This window comes from Trichechus manatus, unplaced genomic scaffold (genome assembly GCF_000243295.1).
Source record: "Trichechus manatus latirostris isolate Lorelei unplaced genomic scaffold, TriManLat1.0 scaffold00037, whole genome shotgun sequence".
NCBI lineage: Eukaryota > Metazoa > Chordata > Mammalia > Sirenia > Trichechidae > Trichechus > Trichechus manatus.
The window spans coordinates 5,431,971-5,453,268 of record NW_004443973.1 but is presented as its reverse complement, the minus strand read 5'-3'; the positions used below and the strand labels follow the sequence as shown (position 1 = coordinate 5,453,268).

At 38.1% G+C, this 21,298-nt stretch overlaps 1 protein-coding gene across 1 annotated transcript in view; it reads right to left on the bottom strand.

Moving 5' to 3' along the window:
* The window catches only part of TTN (titin), a 271,570-nt gene that overhangs the window by 210,477 nt on the left and 39,795 nt on the right, over window positions 1-21,298 (bottom strand). The window contains exons 38-45 of the mRNA XM_004375465.1: window positions 20,886-21,146; window positions 20,024-20,165; window positions 19,774-19,939; window positions 18,387-18,618; window positions 16,709-16,993; window positions 16,360-16,485; window positions 11,585-11,773; window positions 6,222-6,278 (exon numbers count right to left, since the gene is read on the bottom strand). Coding sequence (XP_004375522.1) covers window positions 6,222-6,278; window positions 11,585-11,773; window positions 16,360-16,485; window positions 16,709-16,993; window positions 18,387-18,618; window positions 19,774-19,939; window positions 20,024-20,165; window positions 20,886-21,146 — 1,458 coding nt within the window. The remainder of the gene's footprint in view (window positions 1-6,221; window positions 6,279-11,584; window positions 11,774-16,359; window positions 16,486-16,708; window positions 16,994-18,386; window positions 18,619-19,773; window positions 19,940-20,023; window positions 20,166-20,885; window positions 21,147-21,298) is intronic.

Genomic DNA, 21,298 nt, shown 5'->3' with positions numbered 1-21,298 from the left:
GGTTCAATGGCTTCATTGGGTGTGCCAAATGAATCGGAACGCCATACGTCATTAGCTGAACTTCTCTCCCCCGTTGGTGTGTGGAAAAGCTCATTTGGTGTACTGTCCTCCCTTTGCATTTTTGACGAGTACACGTTAAAGTCTCCGGTGGGGTTTGGTCCTCCAGTAGGAACAGAACATCCTTCAGCTGTTTCTCCTCCTGAAGGGGTAGAATATCTCTCTAGCGTCTCCCCTGGGGGTGTAGAATATCTCTCTAGTGTCTCTCCTGGGGGTGTAGAATATCTCTCTAGTGTCTCTCCTGGGGGTGTAGAATATCTCTCTAGTGTCTCTCCTGGGGGTGTGGAGTATCTTTCTGCTACCTCACCTTCAGAAGGTGTCGTGTATCTTTCAGCAGCTTCCTCTAAAGGTGTTAAATATCTTTCAACAGTCTCACCATCTGGATTAGTTGAGGATTGCTTAGTTGTATCTGAGGGAGGAAAATACAAATCAGGTGATTTTGGAGATTCGAAATGTTCAACTGATGATGGTGGAGTATAAAACTGATCTAACTCAGAGATCTCTTCACTGCTTGTACTTCCCACATCAATCGAAATATCAGATTCAGGAGAAACTGGACGGCCTAGTGATTCCTGTTGTTGGTTGTAATATTCATACACAGTGTTGAAAGTTACTTCTTCAACCTCCATTGAAGTGATTGATTCACCCTGAACAAGCTCTGCCTTGTGTTTGGTGTCTTTAGTCATAGGAACCGCATGCTTTCCAGCGTCAAGTAAGTATTGTGTTAGGGAGGTCTCAGATTCCATTATTTCAGTTGTATGTGCCTCATCCAATTTAGGAAGATTTTCAGAAAAACAAGTTTCTATCTTTTCTTTTTCAATAGTGGAGAAAGAAGTTTCAGTCTGAACTTGAATTTCTTCAGAACATTTTTCTTCTCCAGCACCATCAATTTTTTCACTTATTTGTTCATTTAGAATCTGGTGTTCTTCAGTCATCAGGAATGGGAAGCACTGGCTCGGGGAGAGTTTTCTGTGGCGTGTGTCAGCTTCCTCGACATCACCTTTGTGTTCATCCAAAGTGTCATTTGCATATCCTTGTGTCCCATCATCTTGAGCTTTAAATAATACTGACTCTGGTTCCAAAGTATATTCTTCCCCCACTTCGCAAACCCCTAAAAGCTTTTCCTCACTCGCTGCTTTTTTCAAATGTGAAATGAAACTTCTATCTCCATTTTCTAGAGAAATGTTTTTCTCAGAAATATCACTTTCTCCTACATCTGCAGATGAAGTTTGATGTAGGGCACATGATTCACTATGAATTTCTTCTGAAAAAGATTTAAGAGAAGGATCAGTTTCAATAATTTCTAAATTTTGTTCCTGTATATGTAAGGCTTCTTTTTCCACACAAAAGGTGTTTTTGGCAATACTACTTTCCTCCATCAAATTCCTATTTGGGAACTCCTGACTGGAATAAATTTCTTGATCAGTAACTATGTTAGTTTGCACATGTTTAGAAGTACTCTGTATATCAGACTGTAATGTTTTGGGGCCTGGGATTTCTTCTTTGTAATGTGTTTCCTCCCGTTGCCTGGTTTCTTGTCGGGAGAACTCCTTAGCTGGCTCTCCTGTGTGAGAATACATTTGTTTTAGATCAAATACAATGTTCTCAGTATCAGTTTCTTCAGAGGCAGGATGTTGCATTTTAAAATAAGCTGCTTCTGATTGCTCACTTTCAAATTCTTGGAGTTTTATATCTGCATTTTCGATTTGAGAGTGAAATTGTTTTACGTCAAATGTAATAAGTGTTTCAGGTTCAGCCCTTTCTGAAAGTACAGACTGATCTATAAAATCTATTTCTTTCTCTTGTTCCCTCTCTTGTCCTTCAGATTCCTTACGAGTTTGAGAGGAAAGCAGTTTTAAATTCATTACAATGTTCGATGAATCCAGTTCAGCTTTTGGAGACATTTTCTCTGCTTGGTGCATATTTACATTTAGGTCACAGGAAGTATCCCTTAACCAGGATTCTCTTTGCTTTAATGGAAAGTCTCTGCCATCAAGTTTCTCTCGAGAAGTATTAACAAATGATTTCTTGGTGGGTCTTTTTTCTAGAAGTCCTTTTTCTGCATGTCCCAACTTTTCGAATACAATGATTCTATGCTTCACCTTTTTTCCAGGATAGTGTCTCTCTCCACCAAAGGGTTCTTCACATACAATGATAGGTAAATCTTTTGTCATGTCACTAGTAGAAGTTCTTTCAAAGTGAACATTCAGTAAATAGTCACTTTGGGAAAGTTTTTGGACATTTTCCTTTTCTGATTCACTACGTTTTCCAAAATCATTTCCTATCTCCTTTCTGATTTTAACTTCACTGAAATCATCAACCAATGGATAAACAGCACCCTCTTCTCGGTGCAACTTCGTTGGTTCGCCTACATGTCCCTCCTTCCCTTCATCCTGGCGTTGAAGTTCTGCCCCCATAGGCTTGCTGATGTCTACGGATCTTGAAGTACCCTCCATAAATCTTGGTAGTTTCTCTTTAGAAGATGTGCAACGCACCTGGCCTTTTTGGTCTATTTGCTCAATTGTCTCAAGGCTTTGAAAATATCCTCTCTCAGAATATTCTTTTATATTCAATTGGGGAGTAAAAGAGCCAGTTGGATAATCATAAAAACGCGCTTTTACAGATTCTCCCTGCGTTTGTACTTGGTGATCTTTGGAATATTTTGAGTAAATTCCACAAATATTGTCTAACTGACTATATCCCCTGGGAGCCACAGGTTCCACTGTTAGATCTAAAACACTCTCAACTCTTCCTGAATTGTTTTCAGCAACACAAGTGTATTCTCCAGAATCACGAAAATGAACATCATTAATATATAACCTGTGGCTACAATTAACATCTACAAACTGAAACTTCTGGCTCTGCTTTAAAAGGACTCCATTTTGAAACCATGTTACAGCTGGCTGAGGCTCACCAGATATTACACATTCAAGTATTATAGAATCCCCTTCTCTACACCTGGCATGCTCTGGCATTTCTTGTAACATTTTTGGAGGTTCATTAGTAATGTCAGATGAAAATATAAATTTGTGTTTTGGTAACCGAGTAGCCTGATCTTGAGGTATTGCTTCAGACTCCAACTCAACAGGTTGAAACATTTCTCTTGACTCTTTATCTTGGTCTGGGGTAGGAGTAGCTGCCGTTATCTGAATTTCTACAGGAAAAGAAAGCAACTCGGTGTCTGCAGAGGGAGGAAGAGGTGGGTCATTTTTGAAAATCGGGAGATTGCTTTGGCCCTCTTTTCTCAAAGACGGATGAACACCTGTCGCTTGGTCAAACACTAATGCCAGCTCCTCTTCCTCATCAGTGTAGTCATGGAACCCTGGGACTTCATGTGGTCTGGCATCATATCTTTGTTTTACTTTCACTTTCAGTATGCCAGTTGTTTTTACTGTTCCATATTGGTTAAACAGCACACAGGTAATAGAACCTTCATTTTGAGGAAGAACAGAAGAAAAAGTTAATGCTGAATAGTTTTCCAAGGTATGTGTGATAAAGCCTCGATTATGTGGGATTGGTATATCATTGTTATACCACGTCACGATAGGCTGAGGATATCCTCGGAAATGACATTCAAATTTACACCTGTCACCTTCATAAACTTCTTGAGATTCAATCTCTTGAAGAAAGGAAGGTGGGCAACGCTGTGGACGTCTTTGGAAAGAATTTTCAGAAGATGTTGTGTTTTTTTCCTCCTGTTCAGTTTTGAAATCATCAACTTTTGTGGAAGCAGATTCTGTCCAATCATCCTTTCTTATTTTTTCGCTATCTATTTCTTCATTTTCTTTCATGTTTACAAGTGTACCAAAGGATTCACTGGCATGTGGTATAATAATAACTTCAGGCACATTTTCAGGGGTCTCACATATTTCCTCATTCTTATGTACATTAGTGATAGATACAGATGACTCTCCAACTACAGTTCTAGTCACAATTTCTTCAAGTTGTTCTCTCACTTGAGTATTTTCATTTTCTAGACTCCTACTATACAAGTGGTTTTCTGGCAGACTTTCTTTTAGAAACACCTCTTGGTTCATTCTTATTTTGGTCTGGAGAATTTCTTCATCAACAGTAGTTTGAAAGTTGGTGGGAGGTTCTCCAGATTCTACACTCTGATTCACTTGATTAGGAAGGGCCTGTGGATTTGGGGCAATATCCTCAGCTGAATTCGTTACCTTTCCCCTGTTGTCAGCTAGATCAGACACAGATCTGCTTTTCATTTCCTCACTAGAGAATGGAATATCTTTATCACTAGCTTCACTTCTCAAAGTTCTTGTGTTTATTTTAGATGATATATCTAAAAGAGATGATTTCTTTTTCTCCACTAAAATTCTTCTAGCCTCCCGTAAACGTTGCAATTTCGTCTTGGTCTCCTCGTCCAGGAAACTTTCGCCTATATTAAGCCATCCTCTTACATCAGATTTACTCTCTGAATATTCATCATACATAAAATCTGTTTTCTTGCTATGACTCACTGTCTTAAAGTGTATAGTTCGCATCATTCCCTTTTGTTCCACATCTTGTCTTTTGTTAAAGGGAGAGCCAATAATCCTTAGTTCAACCTTTGTCCTACCTTCCCTCCTTTCAACTAAAGCCTCTGAGTTTTCATGTTCTGCCCTTTTCAGAAATTGTAAATATTTCTCATCTTGCCCTTTTTGGATAACAAGCAATGATGCAGTTGATTCAGCTGACCCTTCACTATTAATTGCTAATAATCTATAACATCCAGAATCTCTGTTTTGGACCCTTTTAACCTCTAAACTAGAACAGTGATGATGCAAATCACTCTCAGTTTTTATCACTCGACGAAGACCTGTTGGGATAGGCCTACTGTTATGAAACCAAGTCATCTCTGGAGTTGGACAGGCAATTAATTGACATGTAAAAACAGCTGGTTCACCCTCAAAAACATACTTAAACGTAAGTTTTTGGGTGAAAGAAGGCTTGAAATATTCAGGCCAGGAGTTTGTAGGTGATATTCTACTTGCATATCTTTTCGCAGCCATGGAGCCATAGTTTATGTCTTCAGAATCTGAAAAGGCTTCCCGTGTATCCCCTTCCAAATGGTCGGATACCCCCTCGGAGAATAATTCTAGGAAAAAAGTAAATTATAAAGCATTTTACTATTTTACATAATATTTGAAAATAAATGAAATTGCAAAATAGGAAATAAAGTGCATGCTACAGATTCTCACAAACCCATAAAAAAATTCACTCACCATATTTGTTCGAATAAACGCAACATCATGCTCTGTTTAAAAGATTCTGACACGAAAATCGTTCGTTGTCTGGTCTTTTCTTCAGACTGTTGAAATTTCTTCTTGAACAAGCAAAAATGCATTTCAAAATAACATGTTCTTGTGCATATTTGTTTTGAGATCAGGAAAACTTTGTTCTTTTAATGGTGAAGAGGAAAATCTTACCTGACTTGCAGAGAGTGGAATAAACGCCCTTTCTGATCCTTTTGATTGTAGCTTAGATTATTATATTTTTGAGGACTATTTAAAAATATTTACAAAAACTATAATAACAAATAATTAGCTAAAATAAAATGAGAAGGCGTTTATTCGAACTAATACAGCTATAGAGTCACAAGGTTATGCAAAGAAAAGCAGGCAATGTGGATCACATAAGGCAGCTATCTGCAAGCCAGTGTAAGAGACATATCGATGTTAAAATGATATATGTGAATGAAGTGTAAACCGGAATGGGAATGTAACCTTTTCACACTTCCTAAATAAAACAGCATTTCAATCTTAATTCATTCATGATATTGCATTCTGAGAATGACAACTAGGTTACTGTCTATTGTTCAGTTCAATTCACTATGATCTTGACAACAAACATCTACTTCAAGATTCCATGCATTAAGATGACAACTTTTGCTAATACAGGCTTTTGAAAATGGTTGCAAACATGAAGTTGACTACGGCTGATAAATTTTAAGTACAAAATTTTAAATTACTATGAAACAAATTACTGTGAAATGCATGTAACTGTCAGCATACTAAATTAGGCATGCGACATATTAATATATACTCTAAGAGATATATTTGTACATCTATGTCATTTTTCTCAACAGCACTAAGTAAAAGAAGGCAGCTCAAGGATTCTACTAATCCTTCAGAATTTCTACTTAAATCTCCCATTCATTATAACAATACCTTTCATCTCCACCTCCATCTGCTGTCCTATCCTCTCATGCAACATTGACTCAGGGGCTAAAATGGAAAAACATAAAAAGATTTTAGTGATTAATTGCATACATTTTCTGCATCAATTCATGATTTATAGGATTAAACATTTCTCTCTTTATCATAATAACAAAAAACTTCACCCCTCAAATGCACAAAAAATCCATGCCAAACAAATATCTGACAATGTTGACAGAAAGATTTAAAAACATTTTTATTTTAAGTCCTCTATGAATTTTCCACTTTTAGTTCCATCATTTCCCATGCCTTTACATGCATTCAGAAAAGCAATCCACAAACTGAAGTAATGTATTTTTAAAATGTCCTCATGACTAAAAACTTGCTAAGAGATGAAATCATATCTAGAAGGAACATGCATTTTCTCTCTCCTTTTACTTGAAGACTAGTCTCAATTTTTCCTACAAAACTAAGCATTTACAGTAAACACTAGTAAATAGTCCTTTTATTTCAGCCGCCTTTCAAAGTTTTAAACTATACAAAGTCCAATTACATGTAAAGGAACAAAACAAAGACTCTTCAACTCAAAATTGCTTTTATTACATAAGGAACAGGCACAGACTTTAGACACCATCATCTCTGGGGTAGCTTCTTGGGCGAGGATGAAGCCCCGCTTTCACTCTTCTCTCCATGTTCCATTTGGTCAGTAGACTTGACTCCATTGTTTTTTAGTTCCTTGTGGTCTTTGGCATGAAGTTAATGTCACACTTGATGTTTTCTCTGATGATTCTCTTTTTACTTCATGGGTCATTTTAATTTGTGACTCTTTGAGTGTTTTAATACTTTTAGTGTCTGAACCAAGGGTAATTTTTGTAACTGCTCTGGTTTGCGATTCCTTTGCTAGGTTAAGAATAAAGTCAGGGAAAGGAATAAATTAGCTGTGTTTGTAAAACACATGCTGAGTTCAGAGAAGATGGAATGGTGTTAGGATGAGAAGGACAGGCAGCATGTTAGTTCTAAAGCTGATGTATGATACCTATATGTTTATTATACATGTAAGGACTCTATTAATACTGACGTTCAATAAGAGTTTTACATTTCCCCTTGATCTTGGTGGATAACTACGTAGCCTATGCGACATTATATGGCCAAAATAATAGAGAAATACATAAGAGACTGGCCTTTTGTTAAATAATTAGACAACTCTGCCTGATCCTTCACTCCTCAAAAACTTAAAAGTGGCTCATCTTTTAACCCTCTTAAGTTAGGCAGTCTGGGCTTTCTAGGAAAAATGTGCTCATGCTCCAACAACACTTTCGTGTATAACCAATTGGAACTGAGTGAACTGGAAATCTTGGGGCAAAAATACCCAGCTCAAACCCACCCTGGGAATATAACATTCAAGCACTGTATTACAACACTAGGTCTTTAGGAAGCTACTTGAAGGACCTACATTTCTGCCACCCCCACAACACAGCCAATTCTCAATTATATTGCTGCAGAAACTGTCACAGCTGTCACCAACATGACTCGCAGACAACACCTCCAGATACATAGTCACTCTGTGTGATTATGGTTGCTGTGCTAGCCAGTAGCTGCCGTGAAATGGAGGGTCAGCTCTTGGGATGGAGGAATTTTCCATTTAATTTACATAACTAGACCTCAGTTCTTGATGTATTCCCTTAGTAGGCTTTGGAAACATAGATCAGAAATCTCAGATTAAGAAAGACAACAGCCTTTTGCTGAGTGTGTATTGGAGATACAGTAAGTGAATTAGAAAGCATGATTCTCTGTACTAGGCAAGAAGGAAGATCACTATTTCAAAGTTCAGTGCAGCGGTGACTGGTCTACAACATTGTACCTCCCCTGCTCATCTCTAAGATCTCAAAAACAGCATGGCCAAGATCAGGGAGGAACTTGAGGCTACAGCTTTCCAATAGACCCTGGAGATGTCCGAACTTCTTCTACCAGCTTTCTTCAAAGGAAATAAGGGAGGCTCTTTTAACTGCAGACACACAATATAGGCTTCTAAAAGCTGAAGAATAATTTTCTCATTTCACTAGTATCTAAGAGGGGAATCCATGGACAAGAGAAAGAAGTTTTCCCTTGCCAAAATTTATCCATGCCCTTCCAGACATTATGGAGAATCAAGCCCAATAACAATAAAAATCAAATTCTTGCCATGAGAAAATTCTACAATTCCAGGAGGACCTGAGGCTGTAAAAGAAGTATCATTTACGGAGAAATACCTAGATACTACTGATTTTGTTCCAGACAGAGCCCTATTATTTTCAGTGCCCTACATTCTATTTTCACAGCCTCCTTATAAAAAGCCAGAACTTCCAGATCAGAAAACAGCCGGTGAAAATTGTTGAGCCTCTTAATAATAAAAACAATTAAATTTAAATTTAGCACAGCTTCAGGCACAAGAATAAATACTCAATCCTTGCTGAGCTACAACGTTCTAACCTTCTTTGGTACATTTCCTAGGTGATGCACTTGGTAACTATTAGAAAAAGCAGAAAAATATGGAATAAATGTTAACTTTCTGAGTCTAGATTTCAAAGTTAAACTTTATAAGAAGCTTGGCTGATGACTTGGCTGATATTCACAAGTCATTTATGAATACAGCACTAATTTATAGATATTCTAATTAATTCATTGATTCAGTTTGCATGGCAGAAAAGCTGCATAAGCAATGGGAATAAAATGAAGCAAGTCATAGCTAAAAATCAAATAACGACCTTCTAAGTACTGCTGCTGTCGTCTTCTCTCCATACTCATTGTGTGCAATGCAGCTGTATAGTCCTTGGTCTACCAGCTGAACATTACATATGGTAAGAAACTGAGTATTTCCATCTTGTGACTGCTTCACTCTCTCAGATTCCTCTACCTTTACACCTTCGTGAGTCCAGGTGACATCAGTGGAAGATTCATCTTCTAAAACACAGAGGAATTGAGCAGTGTCACCGCACTTTACAGTGAGGTCCTGAAGGTGCAGGAGAATCTTTGGTGCCTCTTCACCATATTTCTCAGATAATTCAGTGCTTTCTGCAATTTGTGAAAGGGATGCGGCATGGTGCAACTCTGTATCTCGAACTGATGCAGCTGTGTGGGTCGAACTTTGAGACACGCTTTCAAAAACCTGCACTTCCTATTCATATAATGATCCGTGAAATGACTTAACTTCCTTTTGGAATATTTTGATCTCCTCCTTTGTGAAAGAGGAATCTGCCACTGCCTGGGACTTGGTGGACTCTTTTACATTTTTCTCAGAACTCTGCCTATCTAGGGCTTGCACTGTATAATCAAGTGACAAGAAAAAGAAAAGAATCTTAAGATCTAAGCTTTGTCACTTGGCTAGGTTAGTAACACAAAATGCCATGGAAGATGAAGATGAAAGACATCACTGTTGTGTGGAAACAGCATGCCAGATGCAGTATGCTCTTCAGAATGTCAAGATCACACAAAAGAAAATTCATTCCCAGTGATGAATGAATGATGAAGGCTCATGCGGATGCCACACAGTATCTGACTCCTTCCATTGTCATTGCAGTTGTCCAGAGTGTCATAGTCTCTTTTTTTTTTTGCCAACACTATGTGGCCTGCCATTTGCCCTCCCTCCACCATATACTTGATAAACAATATAACAGCAAATAGCTAATTTAATGATGGAACGTTGTTTAGAAAAGTAAAAAAGCCCCACAAGTTGGAGCTTCACAAAATAATTACTAGTTCTGTAATACTCTGAACACATACTTCAGTGAGATTTAAATACATAGGTTAATCCATAATTGAGGACTTAAAGAGGCTTGTTGAGTGTTACTTTATTAGTGAGTTATGGACTGACCACAGTACGCAATGAGACAAATGGCAGAGACTCTCATTAGTAACAGAGGGACTGAGGGGTATGCAGCAAATCAACGTCCTTGAAGAAAGATGGGTTTACCTTCTGGAGTCACTGCGAGTGTAGCTGCGCAAGTTGCTTCCCCAGCACAATTGGCTGCTTTGCAAGAGTACTGCCCAGCATGCTCTGAGTAAGCATCAACTAGAAGCATTAAAGCCATGCCTGTGGACTCCTCAAAATGGAAAACTAGATCTTTTGTTGGTAGAATTGGCTGCTGGTTATGAAACCACTGGATTTCTGGCTTGGGAATGCCAGAAACCCTGGCATGAAATCTGACTGTCTCCCCGCTGTGCACCCTGAGGCTTGACAGAGGCTCGATGAAGATGGGCTTTTGGCCAAGGGACTCCTTCTTAAATGAAACTGATGAAGAAACAAGCCATTGGGAGTTTGATGTAACTTCTTCAAATTTGCTAAATCCTGAAAAGAAGCATGCCAACTTTTAATGTCTTACTCTGCACTGAAACCAGAACTCATTTGGAGTTGTCTACCAGTCTGTCACATAATGCAATGGTAGACTAGAATCCAGTCCAGTCCTAATGCCTTGTCATTGTATGTCACTACTGATTCAAAGATACAGAAATTCACATTCATTTCCAGACATAAATACGCTAAGGACTTCACTGTATTGTTCATGATGGCGATATCAGAGTCCATAACAGGGTTTAGGTATTCTTGTTCTCATTTTTTTAAACTCTGGTTTTAAAACCAGAGTTATTTTGTAAACCACTTTAAACTCATCATTACAAAACGTCAAGTTATAGTTAAGTGTTTAAAGTTAAGGAAAAAAGAAGCTGACTTTAATCCTTATATGTTTATGTATACTTAACGTTATGTAGACTATATTCAGTCAGGAAAAAAATAGTCTGATTAAATAAAAATACTGTTGTCCTTGTTTTGAATTAAAGTGGCCCTACTGCAGAAAAAGTGTTTCTGATTACAATTTAAGAGTGTAACGGAAATGTTAAACCACCTTAGGACTGGGCCCCTCAGCACTCAGGCATTCTGTGAATGATGGTAAACACACAGAACTCATATACCTGAAATCGTCCACTGCTGCTTCTGTGCAACCATAATTGTGTCCACCCAGTTGGGTGATGATCACACTCTTAGATTTTTTTAAAAAACAGATTTTCATCCTAGCCAAATGAGAAAACCGATCTACCTGTTCCTTCAGCGTATTTCTCCTCATTCTGATACATGCTGATCAGGAAGCATGAAGGCTGGTAACGACCGCAATACATTACAAAACGTTATGGAGACAAAGCAGGGCAAAATAAAAAATGACGGTTCATGATTCATAATGAGAAGGGGTCAACGAAAAGTGAAAACGTTGCATATAACATGGAAATAATTAGTTTAATTAAAAGAGAATGGTAGTACCAATGATGATTTACATGAAATCTTTAGTGACTGTTACTGACGTTGTCTGAGATTAGATCTACAAATGTGGTTGTTAGTTTTACTCTACCTTCCAGTCTCAAAGTGGCTGTGCTTGATACTTGGCCTACAACGTTACTAGCAACAAAAGTGTAAGTTCCTTCATCTTCTGGAAAAGCTTCAGCAACTTCCAGTTGGTAAGTGTCTTCAAATTGAGTCATTCTAAAGAATCGAGATGGCTTGATTTGCTTGTCTTTGCTGTACCACGACACTTTCAAATCTGTGTAACGAAAGAAAATATTTAAGTCTCCAAAATGAGTGGTTATTTTTTATTTACCTGAGAAGAGTGTTAATTACACTGCTGATTGCATTTCGTATTTATCTTAATGACATTATACTTTTCTTTTGGGCATGCCACATCTGCTGTTATACGATTTCATTTTCAAGAAGGAAACATCATTCTAGAAAAATTCAGCTTGTTTCTACATTGTTGAACTGGTTATAATGTTTGGAATTTTGAGATTTTAGATATATTCTTTTTAAGCATTTGCATGTCATGCAGTGGAAGCAGGGACGAGGTTCTGACACATTCAATGACCTGAGACAGTTATCATGAAGGGTTTGATCTGGGATTGTGGTTGCCTACTGGGACAGAAAACGAGGACAATCTCCACTTTTGGTGTGCAGAAAGATCAATCAAATAAAAGAGCCAAGAACAGCAACATTCCACAAAGTCTAAAATAGACACCCTCAAAGGCTAAACAGAAAAATCTCTTTACCAATGAGCAAGTGTCAAAAGGCCTTCAGATCAGCAGTATATATAGCACAAATTATTGTACAGACAATAATTTTTAAAATTTAGAGACTGACTCATGGAATTTGGGCATCTTAAATACATTTGTATATTTTTCAAAGTAGCAGTTATAGTAAAATATAAAAATAAAACTATTTCCATATAAGGATTTCAGTCATCTTAAAATTTAAAAAGAAAACCAAACCCGTTGCCGTCGATTCCGACTCATAGTGACCCTATAGAATAGAGTAGCACTGCCCCATAGGGTTTTCAAGGAGCACTTGGTGGCTTTGAACTGCTGACCTTTTGGTTAGCAGCCGAACTCAACTACTACGCCACAAGGGTTTCCTCTTAAAATAATAGGCAATAAAAACCAAAAAATGAGGATAAAAGAATACCTTATTATGCTGTAATGGTTTTGGGTAACGTGTGCTTTAAAAAAAAAAAAAATGCTTCCATTAAAAATTAACTCTGCAAGTCAACAGTGGATTTAAATTGAGTTAACTGAACTGTCTTCTCAGCCTTGTATGACTTTGCCAGTCTTGTTTTCTGCACCTGGATCCTATTTCTTCTTCAATGCTCAGTTCATCTACCATCTCGGAGAAATTTTTCTGGTGTCCCAGATGGACAGCATTGAACACATGGGCCTATTACTGCACTGCCAGCCTTGATATCTGATTGTGCACATTCATCTCCTCATCTACTTGTTGAGCTCTTTGAAAGCAACAGCCATGTTTTTGCATCCCCAGCACCAAGTGTAGTGTCTGGCACGTAGCAGGAACTCAAGAAATGTTGCTGGAATAGAAGACTGAATAGATGCTTAGAGGACTGATGGACATCCATCACTGCTACACTAACTATCATTTTGGTAAGCCAGATATTGCTCTGTAAGTGCCTAAATGATACTGACTTGTCATCAGTAGAATAAACACTTTGCTTTGTTTTCTTAACGGCAGGAATAGGTGTGCCCTAAACCATAGCCCTTTTCACGTCTGTGACCAGCAAATGATATTATTGGCTGTGGATTGGAGTTGTTCCGTGTGAAGTACATTAAACACACGATTTACAAGCCTATCTACGTGCACTCAGACACACACATAACCCTGGTCCTGACAAGCAATAGTCCACTCTCCCATTATTCTTTTGGGCTCAAACTATGTGTTCAGCTGTGTGTGTACTTGTAATTAGATGCTAGACAATAGTATGATCCTAATGGTTCTGGTGCATATGAACCAAATAACACAGTAGGTATTACCTGTGTAATAAACATGGAACTTTGTTCAACTTTCTCACTTTACTGATAAAGAAAAATGAGGTTCCAAGGATTGATGCAACCAAGTATTGCAGAACACTGCTCATAAAACAACTCAGAGGGTTTGATGTTTGTTCATTATTAAAATTAATTTAAAAATAAAATTCTAATGTAATTACTAAATTAGTGTTTAACTCAAGAATTAAAGCTTCATATTGCTGTAGAATGCAAAATTAGTCCATAATAAATTTTAAATGGATTGTAAATACATATTCTACTAGTGTCTATTAACCTTGCTCAAGATGGAGTGAAATAATTATGACGTGAAAAATTTATTTGGTAGCTAAACTAGAGAAATGATGACAGAGACTCTTCTTTCCGTTTAGAACATAAAATAGTAAGTCATCTTAAAACAAATGTTATGTTTTAAAAAACTATATTACATAAAGATATGATGAAAAGCACGATGAACTTACAGGAACCCTCAACATGGCTTCAATAATTATCAACTCATGATTATTCTTAGTTCATCTATGGGCCCCCAATTGCTCCACTTCCCAGATTATTTGGAAGCAAACCCAGACATCTTATCATTCTATTTTGTTAAACAAATTTTTCTTCTCAGTGTAAATAACAATATTTCTGCAGGAATCTTGATGCTACACTAAAACTAGGAAAATTTTTGTTTTAAAACAAAGAGGTAAGAAGCTAGCTTTATTACAAGTTTCAAAATTCTATTTTTTCTGAATTGCTCTTCCCCCAGTAGGTGGCACTAGAGACCTTCAATAGTTAACATTTTCACCGCTATGAAAGCACCACGACATTGCTGGGGACCATGTTTCATGCTTCAGAAAATATGAATCCCAGAAAACAGGAGATTGGGACTTTGGAAGACCCAAAATTTTTTTCCAATTTGTACAAACGGGCTGCATTTACTTCTTTAAGGCAATACTGGTCAGAGGAAGCTGTGTAAATATTTCTAGTGCCACAGGTGTGACACTATGATTTGCTGAGTTTTTGACAGAGCATTTTATTTATTAAGTTTAATTTCCATCACATGGAAAATATGTTTACAAGAGAGTGCTAAATTCTCTATATGTGTATAAATATTGCCACACCCAGGGAGTTAATGACTACATGAATTTAAAAGATCCATACAACATAGAAGGATTCGTCACACAGAAAGGAGAATTTCTCCCTCTTTCTTTCCCTTCAAATACATTTTTGCAACTCCTTAAAGGCAAAACTGTAATATGTTTAATAAACTAAATATCACTATACAAATATAGTTAACACTATTTCTACTTCAGATGGGGTGTGTGTGTTTTTTAAAAAAATTTCCTCAAAAAAATTAAGGAATAGACAAATTAGTATAGCATTTGTGAATCTGATTCTTAAGTCATTATCAAACTTTATTTGTTGATATTTAAAATTTCTCAAATAGTATGCTTAGAAGATACAATTTATGCTATTTGTCCATGTTGGTCACCCAGTACTAGATTTGTGTGTTTCTATGTTAACTCCCCTCTATGTCTATAATAAAAATGAATGTATTGAGCACTAGGCACTTGCCAGCCATGCCTGTAGGTGCTTTACATGCATGATATCCTTTAATCATGCTCATAAAATCAAACAGGTCCATCTGGTTGCTAGATCAGCATCTTGATGCTAATCCCAGGGGAGGAAATCATTAGGTCATAGAAGACCAACTGGAATACTAACTTGTTTAAGAAAATGGTTCTTGACGATATATAGATCGGGTTATAACCTAATAAAATTTATTAGAAGTGTTGTGAGACACCCGAACTTCAAGAATTTCTCTCTGGTGGTGGTATATAACAGTCAAGAAATAGAGGGAGTGATTTTCATTTGAGATAAAGGTGCGTCATCTTGCCTCTATCTGAGGTCAGTCTACAATCGTGATTGGCTTGAAATGGTTCTAAATATTTTATCTCATTCCACCAAGGTCAAACTCCTGGGGTCAGGGGAGGGGAGGATGCTGACGATTTGGGAAGCATGCCCCACATAAAAATCATAACAGCTAACTCTGAGTAAGTGCTAACTTGGGTTATCTAAATAAATCCTGAGTAATAGTCTTAAGAGATTGGTAATAGTCATTTAACAATTATTCCATGTGTACAATGAATAATTACTTGTTGAGTAACCACAATATACTGAGTGCTATTCTTCTGCTCACGGAGCTTACATTCTAGAAGCTACTGTTTTCTAGGCACTGTTCTAGGAGCTAAGTCAGTATCCCCGCTCTCATGAAATGTATGTTCTAAGAGTGAATGCAGTGTTGTCCTCATTTTATTCATGAGGAAAAGAGAATCAGGGAAGTAGTGTATTTGCCTAAGGTCACACAGTCATGGAGCCAAGATTCAAATCCAGGTTCTCTGACGACAAAGACCCTACTTTTGACCACTAGAGAATACTGCCTTCCAAAGAAATACAGCTTTTCATACACACGCACTGTGCACAGACTGAATAATGTCTTGCATATAAATGGACTATTCTTTTAAAATATACGTAAATGCGATTATAATCTAATAATTATTATAATTTTGTCACTCTATTTTCTCAGTCAATAATAAAAGTACAAGTACAACCATAAAGGGAATGACTTTTTTGAAGTTTAAAACACTGGAAAACATCGGTCTAATTCTTAATTTAATAATTTACATAAGTCTTCTGTTAAATTCCATTAAGCTTCAAATGACGCATACAAGATGTTTGTGATGGAGGGGAAAGGTGAGAAAATTTTTGTCCCCCATAATTCTTTATAAAAACTAGCAATGACACCTTTTGTTCATAAACCCACCTGTTCCAGAAACTCTGCATTGAAAACGGGCTGGCTGCCCCTCAGAAGTGACGGCGTCCTGAAGTGGGGTGATGATGGCAGGAGGATAAACTGGCATTTCCTGATCAGGAGACGGAACTTCTGGAACTAAAAAAGAGACCACAAGAATTGCCGTGATTAAGTCACCTTACAGACCTCACAGATGGGGGCACGCAGATTTATCTTAATTTATTTCACAGCGGAGTTTTTTCAAAGGTGGGCAGCAATCCAATTCTATGAGCTCCAGACTGTATTTCTAAAGGCGCCGGAGAGTGCAAAAGGTGGTTTCTTAGGTTTTATCTTAAGCGGGGAAGTAGCAAGGCATGACTACCTTCCACTGAAAGTGAAGCTGAGGTTGTGGCAACTCCATAGTCATTCTTGGCTTCACAGGTATAGACAGCTGCGTCCTCAGGGAAGGCCTCGATTAGCAAAAGTGTGTACTCTTGCCCATCATGAAGAAATTTGCACTTGAAGCCAGTGGAAAGCAGCTGCTCTTCTTTGTACCAGGAAATTTTAGGCTGTGGTCTGCCGGATATCACCGTACAGAAGCGGGCAGGCTTGCCAGACTGCACAGTAATTGGCTGGAGCTCCTGCAGAATTTGGGGTGGTTCTGGAGCTGGAAGCAGATAACAAACAGACAGTGAAGGAGTATAAAAACACAGAGAGCACTGGAACTCCACATTTAATTTGTTGCTGGGGGTTTATTTTCCTGGAAACAAAACCCTGCGATTGAGATATCTTTACTCATCTTAGAATATTAGAACATTCTTTGTGGTAAGAAGGAAGAAAACATTCAGAATTTTGGCCTTGTTAGTAGAGGAAAAAGCTTTAGGAAGAAAGACTTTTGGTATTTTGCAGGCTGCTGAGGGTGCCAAGTTTCTCAACATAACCCTGATTACCCTGGTTCCTGGTTGGGGTAGGGAGTGTATCATATTCTAAAAAAAATTCTAAAACCACTTCCACATACTACTTATTTTTTAAGGTCATTTGGGTAAACGACCTGGTGAGGTGACTCATCTCATCCAGGTTTGTTTTGCAAGTATTTGTGTGTATGTAATAGTCATTTCATGGTGCACAAATGCCACTGAGTATAATCAGTAAATAGTAAATGAAGAAATACTATTCAGATCTAGTTAAATTCAATTAGATAGATATAAAAAAGTCAGTGCTCCTGTTATGTTAATTAAAACATATTATTAGTGTTATGCTGGCTGAGGAGACACAGGTAGTTCACAGAACTCAGGGCTGGGGAACAGAAAACTTCAGCGTCAGGTTTCTAACACTGCCAGAGAGAAGACCTTTATTTCTCTGTGCCTTGGTTTCTCCACTATGAACCAAAAGGCTGGCAGTTTGAACCCACCCAGCCACTCTGCAGGAGAAAGACCTGGCATTCTGTTCCCAGATTCAAATTCAGCTCTAAGGTTTCTAAAGAGGAAAGTGGATGGTTTAATGGCACCCAGAGGTTCCTTGGGAGTAGGACAGTGTGTGAATTCTGTCTCCAAAGTAAGTGCCCCTGGTTTAGCTCCTGGGGCAGACAGAACCTAGTTCTGTACTGTCTGTAGCTCTCCAGGCCTTGCATGGACTCAAAGCAGAACGTTGGGTTCTCCCAGGCATTCCATACTAGGAGCTGGAAATGTCCCTACTGCTTGGTGGTGCTACCAGTACTTAAGCAATGAGGGCTCTGGACAGGGAACTAGGATAGTTTAATGCTGTATCTAGAAACCCATTTAGGGAATATTATAACTGACACATGGTGGATATTCAATAGCGTTGCTCAACGAAATCAGGATCTAGCCATTAGACGTTTTCTGGAAATGACACTTCAACAGTTCTTTTAACAGCTTCCCTCCGTTTTCCGTAGGTATAATGAGAAAATAAATGTAGTTGAAGCCATATGAGTACCATGGGTTCATTAGAAATTGCAAAGAAACTGCCAGAACTTTAGTGACCTAAAAGGGGAGGTTTACTCCAAATGGGTCCACAAATAATACACTATAATCTCTACCTACCATTGACGTAGAGAGTAACAGAACTCCTATTTCTTCCTGCCACAAAAGTGTATTCGCCAGCATCACTGTGTCTGGTGTCAGAGATAAACATCCGGTGGATTCTTCTCTCCACCACATATTGGTGTCGTTCTTGAATTTGGAAATTGATTTCAATGCCATCTTTATACCAATGGGCATCAACATCATCTTCATTGACCTCAAACTCAACGACAGCACGCTGTTTCTCAATAACCTATTGATGGAGTAACATTAAAAGAAAACTGAAGCCCTCATTTCCTTCCAGTTAACCTGTTTCCAAAACTGTTCATTTGAAGAGCATGCAAAACCTATACAATATGATACTATAAGTGGGCTGATTACAGCACATTTTAAGTTTCCCTGCCTAGTCTTGAACAAATGGTACCCAGACATCTTTTGTAGATACTCATGCTTATACTTGTACTGAGGAAGGAGGCTGCCCCAATTGTTTGAAACAATTGTTCCATCCGTAAATGTGCACTTCTTAATTAACAATCAAAGAAATGACAACTTACATCTGTGGGCTTTTGATTATTTACAAAGCCTTTTAAGTTACTATTCAACTGAATTTCATATACTATGAACCAATAACCTTGGGGGCTGGGTAGGAACTATTATCCTCATTTTAAAAGTGATGAAACTGAGTGAGGGTCAGAATTGGAAAACAAAGGATGGAAGACATATCTCGGATGTCGGAGTCCTCATCTAAGGCCTTTTTCACTGTCATGTGGCCTGTAGCCTACAAAAGCTGGTTCTCCTTGAATGAGCAATTTGATGAAGCTACACTCAAATGATATTTCTCACAACATTACCATCATATAACCTGGGAAGACTGGCATCTGCGAGAACAACCTCTAGAAATGTGCTAGAGAGCAGAGGTGTTAGCACGGCATCTTGGTGAGGATGCTGGTGGAGCACTTCAGCCTTGCTTAAATTTGGCTTTCTCTGAGACCTCACAGGAAGTGTTCCTGTTTACTAAGGCCCTCCACACCTGCCTCTCCATAAAGGTCTTCCAAGAAAATGCCACCTTGTTCTAATATTCCTTAATTTGAATTGATATAGGAACATCACAATTTAAATTCTAGCTCTTTTCTGGTTGGTGCTGCTTGGCGAGTAGCCATTTATTAGACACTGGAGTTTCCGCAGCTTCTTTAATTAAAGTATTTAGACAGCTGCTAAGGACACTCATATTCCCTAAGTGAGTGGAAACTGTGACTTAACTGATGGCAGCACAAGAGTCTCAGCCAGCAAGGATCAGCTGATTTAATTCTTTAAAAGACTGTGGCTAAAAATTTTTAAAATTACAATATAAAACCATGGATGATAGACTATTGATGATTTCTCCAACAATTCACTGTGCATACATTACCTGAACCTCCTTTTTAATACTTCGGATGCGAACATCTCTTCCCTCTACAAAGAGATTAGCAGTGGACATGTTGCCTCCTGCCACCACTGAGTACTGCCCGGCATCAGACATACGAGTGGATGGGATCAGAAGGCGGTGGACGTATTTCTCCTTTTGTATCTTTATCCTGTGCATGAAATGGAGATTGAAATTTAATGTATGATGACTTAAAGGGAATTGAAAACTAACAGAAAGTAGCAAAACAATTTACCTGTCTACAATCTGCAGTTCCTGGCCATCTTTCATCCACTGTACAGTGATGTCAGGCTCAGAAACTTCACATTCAAACATGGCTCGCTTCTTCTCAAGAACCTTAATGTCCTTGATGTGTTTCCTAAATTCTATATGGCGAGCTGGAAAACAGAATATAAACGTGGTTAATATTTTTTAACAGCTTTATTGAGATATGGAGCTCTGGTGGTTCAGTGGTTAAGCGTTCGGCTGCTAATCAAAAGGTCAGCTGTTTGAATCCACCAGCTGCTCCTTGGAAACCCTATAGGGCAGTTCTACTGTGTCCTACAGGGTTGCTATGAGTTGGAACTGACTCAACAGCAACAGGTTTGGTTTTTTTTTTTTTTCAAATTGAGATATACACTTCACGTACCATGTAATTCATCCATTTAAAGTATACAATTCAATGACTTTCCATATATTCAGTCATGCAACCATCATTACAATCAATTTTAGAACATTCTCATTACCCCAAAAAGAAATCTCACATCCCTTATCTACCACCACCTAGCTTCCCATTTCCTTTCCCTCTGCCAACTATCTCAGTCCCAGGCAACCACTAATCTACTCTCTTGTCTCTCCACAGATTTGCCTATTCCAGACATTTCATATAAATGGTGTGTGGTCTTTTGTGATTGGCTTCTTTCACTCAGCATAATGTTTCCAAGGTTCACCCAAATTATAGCATATATCAGCACTTCATTCATTTGATTGCTAAATAATATTCCTCTGGATGGATATACCATCTTTTACTTATCCATTCATCAGGTGATGGGCTGACTCACATTTTACGTAGTGTGTTTGAAGTTTATTTTATGGCTATGACATTTATGAAACCATACCTTCCACATAAAGGGTGGCTGTTGATGTAGCTTTCCCAGCCACAAACATGTAGTCGGCGGCATCACCAAAATGAACATTCCTGATGTTCAGTGAGTGTGTGAGCTTTTTGGTTCTCATCTGGCATCTGTCAGTTGATTTGATTTCCACCCCGTTCTTTAACCATTTGTAAGAGATGCCTTCATAGTTCACCGTCACCTCAAATGTAATGGTGTCTTTTTCTTCAGCATTGATATCTTTCAGCATGGACATAATCATGATTGCTGCAAAGGAGGAAGGGAAAAACAACCAGATGACTTTGTAAATATGATGTGGATTATACAGGCACAGAATGAAAACTTGGAAAGTTCTTACTATGTCTAATGAGGCAATCTAGTTCCGAGACATGAGTTATGGTACCACCCATGAAGCCCTA